The 12,094-nt window shown below is 36.0% G+C and overlaps 1 protein-coding gene across 1 annotated transcript in view; it reads left to right on the top strand.

Moving 5' to 3' along the window:
- LOC102772014 (chromosome unknown open reading frame, human C9orf135) overlaps positions 1 to 6,006 on the top strand; it is a 54,939-nt gene extending 48,933 nt beyond the window's left edge. Inside the window, exon 5 of the mRNA XM_015565029.1 lies at positions 5,928 to 6,006. Coding sequence (XP_015420515.1) covers positions 5,928 to 6,006 — 79 coding nt within the window. The remainder of the gene's footprint in view (positions 1 to 5,927) is intronic.
- Positions 6,007 to 12,094: the final 6,088 nt, after the last annotated feature.

The raw sequence follows: 12,094 nt of genomic DNA, 5'->3' as shown, positions 1-12,094 counted from the left end.
CAATGGACATAAGACACTGGGGGATAGGGGAGGGCTAGGGGACTGTCTAGGGTGGGGGAAAAAATGGACACATATGTAATACCCTTTGTAATAAAAAATTTTAAAAAAATGCACATAATAAAAAATAAATAAAAAAGAAAGTCATTGTTGGCTGCCATTTGCTGGTTTGGAACACTGATGTTGATGTAATCCATCTCTGCTCCCAGAACCAGAGCAGTCTGTTTATGAGCCAGGACATCTCTTCCCCAGGAAGATGCCTCCCTCACTTTTCTGACCTTGTGCTTTCCTGAGTTTCTCTGAAGGCCATTTCTCTTCTAATGGACTTGTTCTTTTCTTATATTCTCTATTCAGCTATAGCTTTAAGTTGATATCTAATAGGAAAATTTATGTTGATTTTTAAAATATTTTTATTCTCAAAAGACCATCTTATTTCAAATTTGATGAAACATATCACTTAAAGATTGTTGCTCTGTTCTGCATATTTGAAAGGGGGGGAGGGTGCTAATCATAAAGAGTTTATAAGTAACTGACTGAAAGTCATTCAGTATTTAAATTGTTGGAGCATCGTCCTGTACCAAAAGGTTGTGGGTTCAATTCCCAGTCAGGCCAGTCAGGACACATACTTAGGCTTGGGGCTCAATCCCCAGGTGGGGCATGTATGAAAGGCAACCAATCAATGTTTCTCTCTCACATCCATGTTGCTCTCTTTCTCTCTCCCCCCCTATTCCTCTTTCTCTAAAATCAATAAAACATATCCTTGGATGAGGATGAAAAAATAAATAACGGAATATTTTAATTTCCACTATTTACTTTGTTCTCATTGTAAATCTATATCTCTTTATATCTAATTTTATTGCTTTATTCATTCAATGTTTTTCAATGTCTACCTTGTATCAGGCTCTGTGCTGGGAGATGATAAGATAGGGAGAAGGGCCTGAGCATGGATGGAATGGGTTTCTGCCTACTTTAAGTGAGTAGAGAGCTGCCCATGCTGCCTTGCAAGTTGGCCTGCCCAAAGCAAACTGTGATATTTGACTGATAATCATATCATTGGAGTCATAACTTTGGAAAAGAAAAGATAGGCAAATAAGTTCATTGTCATCTATTAATACTTAAACATCTTAAGATTATGGAATATTTTCTTTATATTTCCATGTTAAGATTATTAAATATTTATATATAAATACTATTCAAACTCCCATTTATCTACTCATTACCTGATTATAAATATAAGTTAACATCTTTACAAAATTTACTTTATATCTTTTAGAGAAATAATTTATAATGACTTACATAGCCATCAATATATTCATTCTATTGTTGGACATTAACTCCAGATTTTCACCATTACACATGAGGTTGCATTGACTCTCCTTATACATGTCTCCTTGAGTATATATGCAAGGATTTCTCTATACTCAGAAATAGAATTTCTGGGTATTAAAATATATGCACCTTTAATTTAACAAGGCACTGCCACCAGTAGTCTATAAATATACACATTATTTCATATCCTTAAAAATATTCTTAATTTTTACCAATCTTATGGGTATGAAATGGTACCTCATTGTTGTTTTACTTTGCATTTCACTAATCACTGAATTTATCTTAAAATATTTACTAGCCTTCTGGTTTCTTTTACTGTGAATTGACTGTTTATAGGCTTTGTCCATTTTTCTATGGGATTTTGTCTTTCATGATTTCATTAATAATGGTTATTCTGGGTATTAATCTTGTTTTGATTAATTTTATGATTTTTTTACACTATGGCTTCTCTTCTAACTATTCAAGTTGTCTTTTGATCAATAGAAGTTTTAAATTATAATTTAATCAAAACATATATAATGTCAGACTGTAAACATTTTAGAAATTACATATATGTGTATATATACATATATAAACACATATGTAACATACTAGAGGCCCAGTGCATGAAATTCGTGCATGGGGGTGGGGGAGCCCCTCAGCCCGGCCTGCACCCTCTCTAATCTGGGACATCCCTCAGGGGATGTCCGACTGCAATCCGGGATGGCTGACTCTTAACCACTCGCCTGCCTGCCTGCCTGATTGCCCCTAACCACCTCTGCCTGCCGGCCTGATCACCCCCTAACTGCTTCCCTGCTGGCCTGGTTGCCCCTAACCGCCTCTGCCTTGGCCCTCACCACCGTGGCTTTGTCTGGAAGGATGTCTGGACTAATTAGCATATTACCCTTTTATTAGTATAGATATTGAGTCATAAACAAGGGAGTTATTTTATGTCCTTCAATAAATTTTGTATTTTTTCATAAATATCTTATAAATCTTGTTACATATATTGCTATAGGAATTTTAGAAATTTTATTGCAATTATAAATATGAGTATACTATTTTTGTGTATTGATCTTATATCCAACAACCGTCCTGAAACTTGCCTGATGTTATGATTCAAAGATTCTCTTAGATTTTTAGATGTAGACAGTTTTATTATCTGTGGACAATGAAAATTTTGTTTCTTCCATTCCAATTGTTATACTAATGATTCTTTTTCTTGTTTTACTGCCTTTGCTAGAATGTCTAGCAGAGGTGGGCAAACTTTTTGACTCGAGGGCCACAATGGGTTCTTAAACTGGACCGGAGGGCCGGAACAAAAGCATGGATGGAGTGTTTGTGTGAACTAATATAAATTCAAAGTAAACATCATTACATAAAAGGGTACGGTCTTTTTTTTCCAATCGTTTTATTCATTTCAAACAGGCCGGATCCGGCCCGCGGGCCGTAGTTTGCCCATGGCTGGTAGTGCATTGCTGAATAGAAAAGCTGATAGAGGATTTCTCTGACCAGGATTGTTTCTGGGGAGGAGTTTCATCAGCTTAGTTTTTATTCTTATTTACTGTTTTCTTCTCATAGTAATGTTGCCTTTTTATTTTATTTTATTTTTTTACATTTTAAGTATTTTTAATTTTTTTGGCCTAGCAGCAATCAGGTAAATTTTGTGGAGGGTGGGGAATAAGAAGTTTGGACCATTTCCTCAATATTTTAGTTCAAGAGTGCCCTCTTCTGTTAGAACAGTGAAGTGAACTTTATTTCATTAATGACTTTTTTTTATTATTATTATTCTTTTTTTTGGAGGAGCGGTGATTTTAGGACCCTTAATTTCTGGGCTTGATTTCTTATTTTTCTTATTTTGCCAGTTGTCCCCACCCCGCTTCCTTGGAATCATTGCACACCAAGGCTGCCATTGTGGGCTTGCATACTTTCCAAGCCTCTTTCTTAAAAGCCAATGTTCAAATCCTCTAGTCTCAGACTTGGTCTCAGTTTTTTACCGTCAGAGAAGGATGCTGTGTTTCTGGATCCATGTTCTCTGTGTTCCATCCCGACTGGGGAGTTGCCACTCTCTCCTCTCTTCCATGTAATCCCTGCCTGATTTCGCTCCAGATTGGGCTCAGATCTAACTCTACCAATTCTGGATTGTTCTCCTCACTACATTAAACTGAAGTTTGTAGACTTTTCTGGCCTCTGTTATGCTGCATGCATGGAAAATTGTGTGATTTTATTTGCATTGCTGTTGATATGTATAGTTTTGGAGGATGTATGTAGAAATTTGGATTTAAAGAACTGAAGGATCTAGGAATGTTTTACAGTCCTCCTCTATGCCTGTGGAATTATCATTTTATCTTTGTGATTCTGTCATTTTTTGCTTTACATATTTTATGTGTTGTTGAGTCTGTCATATATTCTTGGTGACTTACTCCTTTAATCAGTAGGTAATGATTAGCAAATCTTTATAATTAATAGTTTTTGGTTAATATTTGTATGATATATCTTTTATATTCTTTTGCTTTCAGACTTTATTTGAAAATAATTCTGGGTATGAAAGCATAGAATCAGACTGCATAACACAATTTGTAGTTCAATTTAAGTCTGAGAAAATACTTCCCTTGATGGGCTTTACCCATTTACTTTAATTGTGATTGCAAAGATATTTAATTTTATGATTTTAATTTGTCTGGCAAGCAGAAATTGATTTTTCCTTTCTGGTATTCACAGTTCCTGCTTTGTATTAGATTGGCCTCTTTTGGGGGGAAAAAAAAGTCCTATTTGCTGGTTTGAAAGTTACACTTCTAATTTTTGTTCTTTTAGTTTCCAGTACTCAAACTTTAGTGTGCATCAAAATCACCTAGAGGGCCTGTGAAAACACAGATTGCTGGGCCCACCCTCAGAATTTCTAATTCCGTAGATCTCGAGTGGGACTGAAGTACAGTCCACACTGCTTAACAACAAAGACACACTCTAAAAAATGCATCATTAGGCGATTTCATTGTTGTGCAAAGATGGTGGAGTGTATTTACTTAAATCTGGATGGTGTAGCCCACTGCTGTACGATATAGCCTATTGCTCCTAAGCTACAAATATAGAATGCAGGCCTGTTCCTGTACAAAATAACATGAGGTTAAATCAAGCACAAAAGAAAATGATGCAGTCATGAGGTGTATGAGTCTGCTGACCGAGTTAACACAGCATATTGCTTTACAGAAAACTTTTTATTCTAGCAGAAAGAATATACTTTAAACTAGCAATAAAAAGTATAGCATATAAATACACAAACCAGTAACGTGGTTATTTATTATCATTCTCAAATATTATGTGCTATATTCCTATACACCAGCAGTTCAATGGGTTTGTTCACACCAGCATCACCACACGCACGTGAGTAAGGTGTTGCACTACAATGTTATGATGACTACAACACCACAAGGCAATAGGAGTTTTTTAATTCCATTTTAATCTTATGGAACCCCTGTCGTATATTTGGTCCATCATTGACTGAAACACCATTATGCGGCACATGACAGTATTTGCATTTCTTTAACAAGCTACTACTCTGGAAACCACTTCTTGTCAGGAATTGGTGATTATCACCAGGTAGAACCTGGGACACTTCAGTTTGTGGACTGATGCTCTATCCACTGAGCCAACCTGGCTAGGGCTGGAATTCTTTATTTGTTGGATTATATTACTTTCCCACCAGCTTGGCCATGCATTGAAATGTTTCAGTTTCCCTGTACCCAATATTTTTAGATGTGCAATTACCAGTGGAGTTTCTTTGACCATCTCATTTCATAATATTATCAGAACAGAGAATTAGGACTTTAATTTCTCATTGGAAAATAATTTCCTCCCAAACCCCACCCTCAGTTTCAAACAGAGAGAAGCTTTCTGGCAAGTTTCCCTGGACTGGTTACTGTAGTTTTTTGGTCTCTATTATATGGAGATTCCTGGCTGTAAGAGTTTAGAAATTTGCCTTCTGTGAAATCCCCAAGACCACGTCTTCTGCTCTTTGACATGCAGTTCAAACTGCAGTCCTGTCCTTGGGACATCAGCTTATGGCTTCCTATTCTAATGAGTATGTTCTTCATTTCCAACATTTCAAGTTTTCCCTTTTGAGCCTGGCTGTGCTTCTACACTTTGGGGAGGGAGGGTGTATTTCATCTGCATTTCTGTGTGTTTAATGGGGGAGGTTGGAGAAGCTATGTTATCTCAGTCCTCGTGGTTGTCTGCTATTATCTTTTCAGTTGTCATCCAGCCGAGAACATAGGGCATAGGATCAAAAAGAGTTGAGGGGCAGAAAATGGGTGGTAAAGTGAGTCCCAAAAGTCCAGAATGCACCCAAGCTCAGGTAATAATTTAAAATCCTTGGGACTGGTAGCATATCATTAGCACAGGAGAGTAGTGGGTGGTGCTGAGTTGGAAGCAATGGAGGAAGGGCCTCCTGCTGGTGATAGGTAACACTGAAAACAAGGCTGAGACAGTTGTGGGTTTTAAAATTTTTATGGGAGCCAATCCTTCTTGAAATGGTTTTATTTCATGTAAAGTATACACCACTAAAACATTTAAATATGTTTGTTTTTTAAGTCATTCTTTTCTCAGATACTGACTTTCCCTCTTAGGTGTGCATTGACGACATATGCTGAAAACTACACTCCACCATATAATTATCAGCTACTTGTGAGTATAAGAGGGCTGTGAAGCCACATTCTAATACTTGTTTATGTACATAAAATGGTTCTGCACATCTAGTGTAAATAGTCAAGCTTGGGAAGAGAGGACAATTGCTGAGATTTATGATGTTTTATATTTATTTAGAGATATTTTCTATTTGAGGGAGTCAATAGAATGTTTTATTGTTATGATTTATTTTTAGATGTTTATAGATTTCAGGGAGAAAATAGTGTAGTGTCCAAAACATATTAGTTGCTTTCTTCTTCATCTTGTTTTATTATCTCTGTCCCTGAATTTAATTTATCTGGAATAAGAACCTGCCTTTCTATTCATTTGTATTGCATTGACACATAAAAGTAAGTGGCTTAATTTAGCTCTGGGAAATGTGTATGTTGATAATATATGTCCAGTTTATTACTTTAATATATTTGTACTTAAAAAATTATACAACAGAAACAGAACAAGGCTGCATCTTATTAGGCTTGTCTATTAACCAGTGTAATAGATAAGGTATTTGATTATTGAAAAAGAGAAGAAAATTTTTATCTTTATTTTAAGATAGTATGATTACCTTCTTAGGAAAACCAAGATATTAAACTGAGAATTAAATAAGACCATTTAGTAAGTGAGTAAATACAAATTAGCATATGAAAAACAGTATCTTTCCTTCACATCAGCACTAACTGGTTAGTAAACTATAAAAGAAAAAGCATACAAATTACTATAGCAACACAAATTTAAAATACTTTCATCAGGAAAAGCTTAGATTAGTAAAGATCAATAAGGATGTGGTAGATTGTCTCTAAGATGGCTGGCCTTCTGTTGGAGCTGGCCACTTTCCCAGCAAGATGTGAATGTCTCTTTGCCTTTTGAATCTGGACTATCGGGCTTTTGATTTGATCAATAGAACATGGCAAAAGTGACCCTGTGCCAGATGTAGGCCTAGCTTATAAAAAGACTGCTTCCAAGTCTCTTGGAGCCCTGAGCTACCTCATGAGAAATCCAGGCTCCTGGGCTAGAGGGCGAGGCCATGAGGAGAAACACTACTGAGCTTGGCTTAGGAATGAAGAAGCCATCTCCGACATTCAGCCGACCTGAGCCTGGACTCCCACTCCAGCTGCCATCCGACTGCAACCCATGAAAGATTCCAGCCATTAATTTTTAAAAATATTCAATCAGAGGTAAACAGAACTCTCAAATAAAAGGGAATAACTACCATTTTAGAGGACTGGAAAACTAAATTAATTAAAAATTAAATTTATACATTTAATACGCAGTGGAGTGAAGATGGGGTGAGATTTTTTTTTTTAAATCCTCACCTGAGGATATATATTTTAATGTATTTTAGAGAGAGAGGGAGGAGGAGGAACTGATCAACTCCCCCAACCAGGGATCAGACTCGCAACCTAGATATGTGCCCTGACTGGGAATCGAACCCACTACTTTTTTGGTATGTGGAATGATGCTCTGACCAACTGAGCCACCCTGCCAGGACAAGATGGGTTATTTTATCTGTTGCCAGGCAAATTGTAAATTATTTTAATCTTTCGGGAAAGGAATTTGGCAGTATGTATCAAGATACTATTTGATCTAATAATTTCCCTTCTAAGAAATTTCCCCAAAGGAAAATAATTTAAAATGCAGAGATACTAGTCACTGGATTATTTACAATGGCTAAACGTGGAAAATGCTTAATGTTTTAGTATTAGAAATAGTACTAATTGAATATGCTATAATTATATGATGAGGTTATTGTATCCTTTATAACGTGAAAGATAGCTCTTAGTGTCTTGATAAATCTTCATTTAAGGCAGTGGTTCTCAACCTTCCTAATGCCGCGACCCTTTAATACAGTTCCTCATGTTGTGGTGACCCCCAACCATAAAATTATTTTTGTTGCTATTTCATAACTGTAATGTTGCTACTGTTAATGAATCGTAATGTAAATATTTGATATGCAGGATATATTTTCCTTGTTACAAATTAAACATAATTAAAGCATAGTGATTAATCACAAAAACAATATGTAATTATATATGTGTTTTCTGATGGTCTTAGGCGACCCCTGTGCAAGGGTCGTTCGATCCCCAAAGGGGTCGCGACCCACAGGTTGAGAACCGCTGATTTAAGGTTAAGAAAAACATTAGTATGCAAAATTGAACATATATTTTATCTAAACTATGTAAAACATAGAAGAAAAAAATGAAAAAACTGTCAAAATGCTACTAAAGTTGGTCATTTTCTTCATCTCTACACTTTTTATCCTGATTTTTATAATCAGAAAACACACAAGGAAACAAATATGTTACTTAAAAATGCAATTCAGGCCTGTTTCCTTATATACATGGAATTTGGTTCCATCTCTAAATAAAATGAAGTTGAAGACATAATTACAAACTCACAAAGCCTGAAGGACGAATTTTCCATAGGCAGAAATTTAAGGGTGTATTCTCTGAGTGCATAAGTCCTTAGCCATTGTGTTACATACTTATGGTTTTAATTTTTTCAACATTATTTCTAATATTTCTCCATTGCTTATTTCCACATTAATAGCACAACATGCCATGGCAGTTGTTTGGCTTTAGTTAGAGTTTTGTTCATTCACTTCCAAGCCAAAGTAATTGATTTTGAGACATGTTTTTAGCACTGCTTTTTAGCACCCCTATTTAATGAATGGTTGCATTACATTCTTATAGAATATAAAAATATTTTAAATTATAAGTAGATGGCTAAATAACAGCAGAATAGTAACTGAGGTTATCTTGCATATAAACAAGTATCTATATATATAAAAGCCCAAGTGACTGGCCTACCGACCGGCCGGTAGGTATGACACGCACTGACCACCAGGAGTCAGATGCTTAACACAGGAGCGGAAACCACAGGCATGGAAACATGGTACAGACTGATGAATCTCAGAGGGAAGAGGGGAGGGGGAGGGTGGGAAGAGATTAAGCAAAGACCTTATATGCATACTAGAGGCCTGGTGCATGGATTCATGCACCAGTGGGATCCCTCGACCTGGCCTCTCCAACATCCTCTGAGGAGTCCCGGACTGTGAGAGGGCACAGGCCAAGCTGAGGGACCCCACCAGTGCATGAATCCGTGCACTGGACCTCTAGTATACTTCATAAAATACTAATATTTTTTTTTCACGCTAGGTATTTTACAATATGACCTTAGCATAAATAGTTCACCATTCACTCAGGCTACCACTTTTGCAATTATAGGATCTTAAAATATCCGGATTCATACTACTTCAAATTTTGTGCATGAATTGAAACTTTTATCAGTTTTTATATGATGGGCTCTTACATTTGCTTAAACGTATATTTGCATAAAGTGGGACAGCATTGTGGGAAACTTAAAGAAAATGCAACTTATCATACAGAACTCTAGACATAAGTAAGGATATACAGAATATGTGAAAGTTAAGGAATTATTTCCAAGGAGAGAAATGAATGAGAATTGCAAGCTACATCTTCAGAACTCTTCTTCTTGCACTGGGTACTTTTTATGTCTCACCCAATTTCAGTGAAAGATATTGTCTTTTAAAATCTTCCCCTTCCTTTTCCCAAAGAACCAAGAGAGGAAAAGATTCAGAGAAGGTAGGCTGGAGGACTGGTCCATGGCTGGCTGTGTTGTAGGTTATGTGAGCCTTTAGGACAGGGGACAAGTCTTTGGCCCCACCCTTCCTTCCTGCTGTCTGGTAGTTTGATTTCCAGCACCCATATTTAGAAGTTAGCCAACCCTGTTGTTAATATTCTTGAAATTATTGCCAATAAATGAATAAGTGTTATTACACAAAACTAAAGCATATTATACTCATTTTTTTCTTGGGAAGTACTTTTTGTCCTCTATACTCTATTTTAAGCAAAATTTTCTGCATATTAGGTACCAAAGGTTTCTGCCTCGAGATGTTTTTTGGATATTATCACCATCATTTCCTGGTTAGCTAGGAGTTTCCAACATTTAATATAGTTAGCTTTTCAAAAGCACTTTTCTGCACTTTTTCAGTGTGGTAAAATACACATAATATAAAATGTACTATTTTAACCCTTTTTCAGTGTACAATTTAGTGGTATAAGTATAGTTACATTGTTGCTATATTTATTTTTAAAAATTCTAAAAGAAATTAAAACATTACTAGTATTGTCAGACTCCGAAAGTAATGTGGGCCCTAGGCATTGGGCTTTTCCTGTGCTTCATGGCTTGTGGGCCCCGCCAGGACCTTCTGGAAGTTTAACACCTGCCCAACCGGGACTTGTTCAATTTGATTGGCTGGTGTTGTATTGATTGAGAAATACTCTGAGTATCATCCCAAACAAAAATGCATCTTAGATAGGAGTTGGAAGTGGACAGCATCATTAGGAACCCTTTATTGTTCAATTCAGCTCATTCACATGAAAGAAACTCCCCTAAGCTTGGAGTTGCCTTTACTTTTCTGCCTCCTTAAGAAGGGCTTTGCCAAACTTCTGCCCTGAAATTTAACTAGGTAATGTTCTGGCCCTGTGATGCGTCTTCACAGGACTTCCACAGCTTCACCCAGTTATTTGGAATACAATAGGATTTGCCTTATTGATTACCCTCAGGAATGTGGGTGGGCCTTGTCCAATCAGTTGATGAGCAAAAACCTGAGGTTTCTTGGAGACGGAATCCTGCCTCAACAGTTGTAATATAGAAATTCTGCCTAAGTTTCTAGTCTTACATTCATATGAGCCAGTTCCTCAAAATCTCTCTCTCTCCCTCTCTCTCTCTCTCTCTCTCTCTCTCTCTCTCTCTCTCTGTCTCTCTCTCTCTCATCTTCACTGGTATAGACAGAAAGGTATTCATGAGCTCGGGGCTCTCAAATTCTATTTGATTTGATTCTCTTTTATTGATCCTGTCTCTTTCATTAATCCTGTCCCATCCTAATAGCCATTTATTTATGACCAAGTAATCTTTTTGATTAAGGATTTTGGCAGACATTGAAATCAAGTCTTCTTGAAAATTAGAAATAAATATTATAATTTCTGCTCATCTCGTGTATCACCAACAATTGAGAAATGATGGATATCTATTTTCAGAAAACTCAGTTCTGATTATTTTGGTATTGTGTCCTTTTAGTAAAAAGAACCCTATTTTTTTCTGTAATTATATTTACACTTATATTGGCTTCTGAAGTTAAGTAACCGTGGTCTCCTTTCTAATTAAGTCATAAAGTTCAGTTCTACTCCAGGGAACTTAAGATAGTGGGAGACTTCGTTTTCTTCTTTTTTATCTTTAATTTCTACAGTGAAGATATTTGACTTTTGTAATGGAGACAAAAACATTTAAATTGAGAACTCTAAGACTCAAATTTTTACCTAACTGCACCATTACACATATAAAACAGCTGCAGGTGTCCTCACATAATATAGACTGAGAAATAAGAAGAATGATATTTATTTTTATGTGATTAAAATGATATGACCAATAAAAATTTATTCATTAGAAGGAAAAAAATTAGTCAATAGCTAAGGTTCAGTAGTATATTGCTTAGTTTTTTATGCTTGCCATTACCTGAGAGTGTGTAATATTGTCAGCTTAGTTTGTGAAATGTTTGTTCACGTAGATCCCCATATTTTCCTTTGTGATGAAAACTTAGTGTATTGACTAGACTCATTAATGACATCAATGTTTACATTTAAACTCACAGCCTAAACTCCCTTGCACTCCCTATTTTCCTTCAGTTGAATACCTGCATTTGTTACAAGCACTTTTTCTTTGTAAAATTATATCAAATAAAAAAAGATAATGAATGTTTCTTAAATATGTAACAAAAATATATAATTATTTGTATATTTAATATTGCTATATTTGACAATTACTCTTATGTTTGTAACTAAATCATCAGGAGAAAAAAAATGCCCAATAGAAATGACATCACTTTATAAGTAGTAAAGGAGATGAATGAAGGGATCTGCCTGAGATGCCTATGCCCTGTGATCCCAGGGTTGATAAAGTAGACTTAGCTGTAAGGGAATTTTTCTTTTCCTCCCACATTACTCTGCATGTGTGCTTAGAAGACAACCTTATTAGGGGAAGATGGGTCTTTAGTCAAATGCATATAAGTGTTAAAGACTTTTATACATAA

The sequence above is a fragment of the Myotis davidii genome, unplaced genomic scaffold (genome assembly GCF_000327345.1).
Source record: "Myotis davidii unplaced genomic scaffold, ASM32734v1 scaffold616, whole genome shotgun sequence".
Taxonomy (NCBI): domain Eukaryota; kingdom Metazoa; phylum Chordata; class Mammalia; order Chiroptera; family Vespertilionidae; genus Myotis; species Myotis davidii.
Note: the sequence above shows the minus strand (reverse complement) of the source record. Positions and strands in the feature narration are given on the sequence as shown.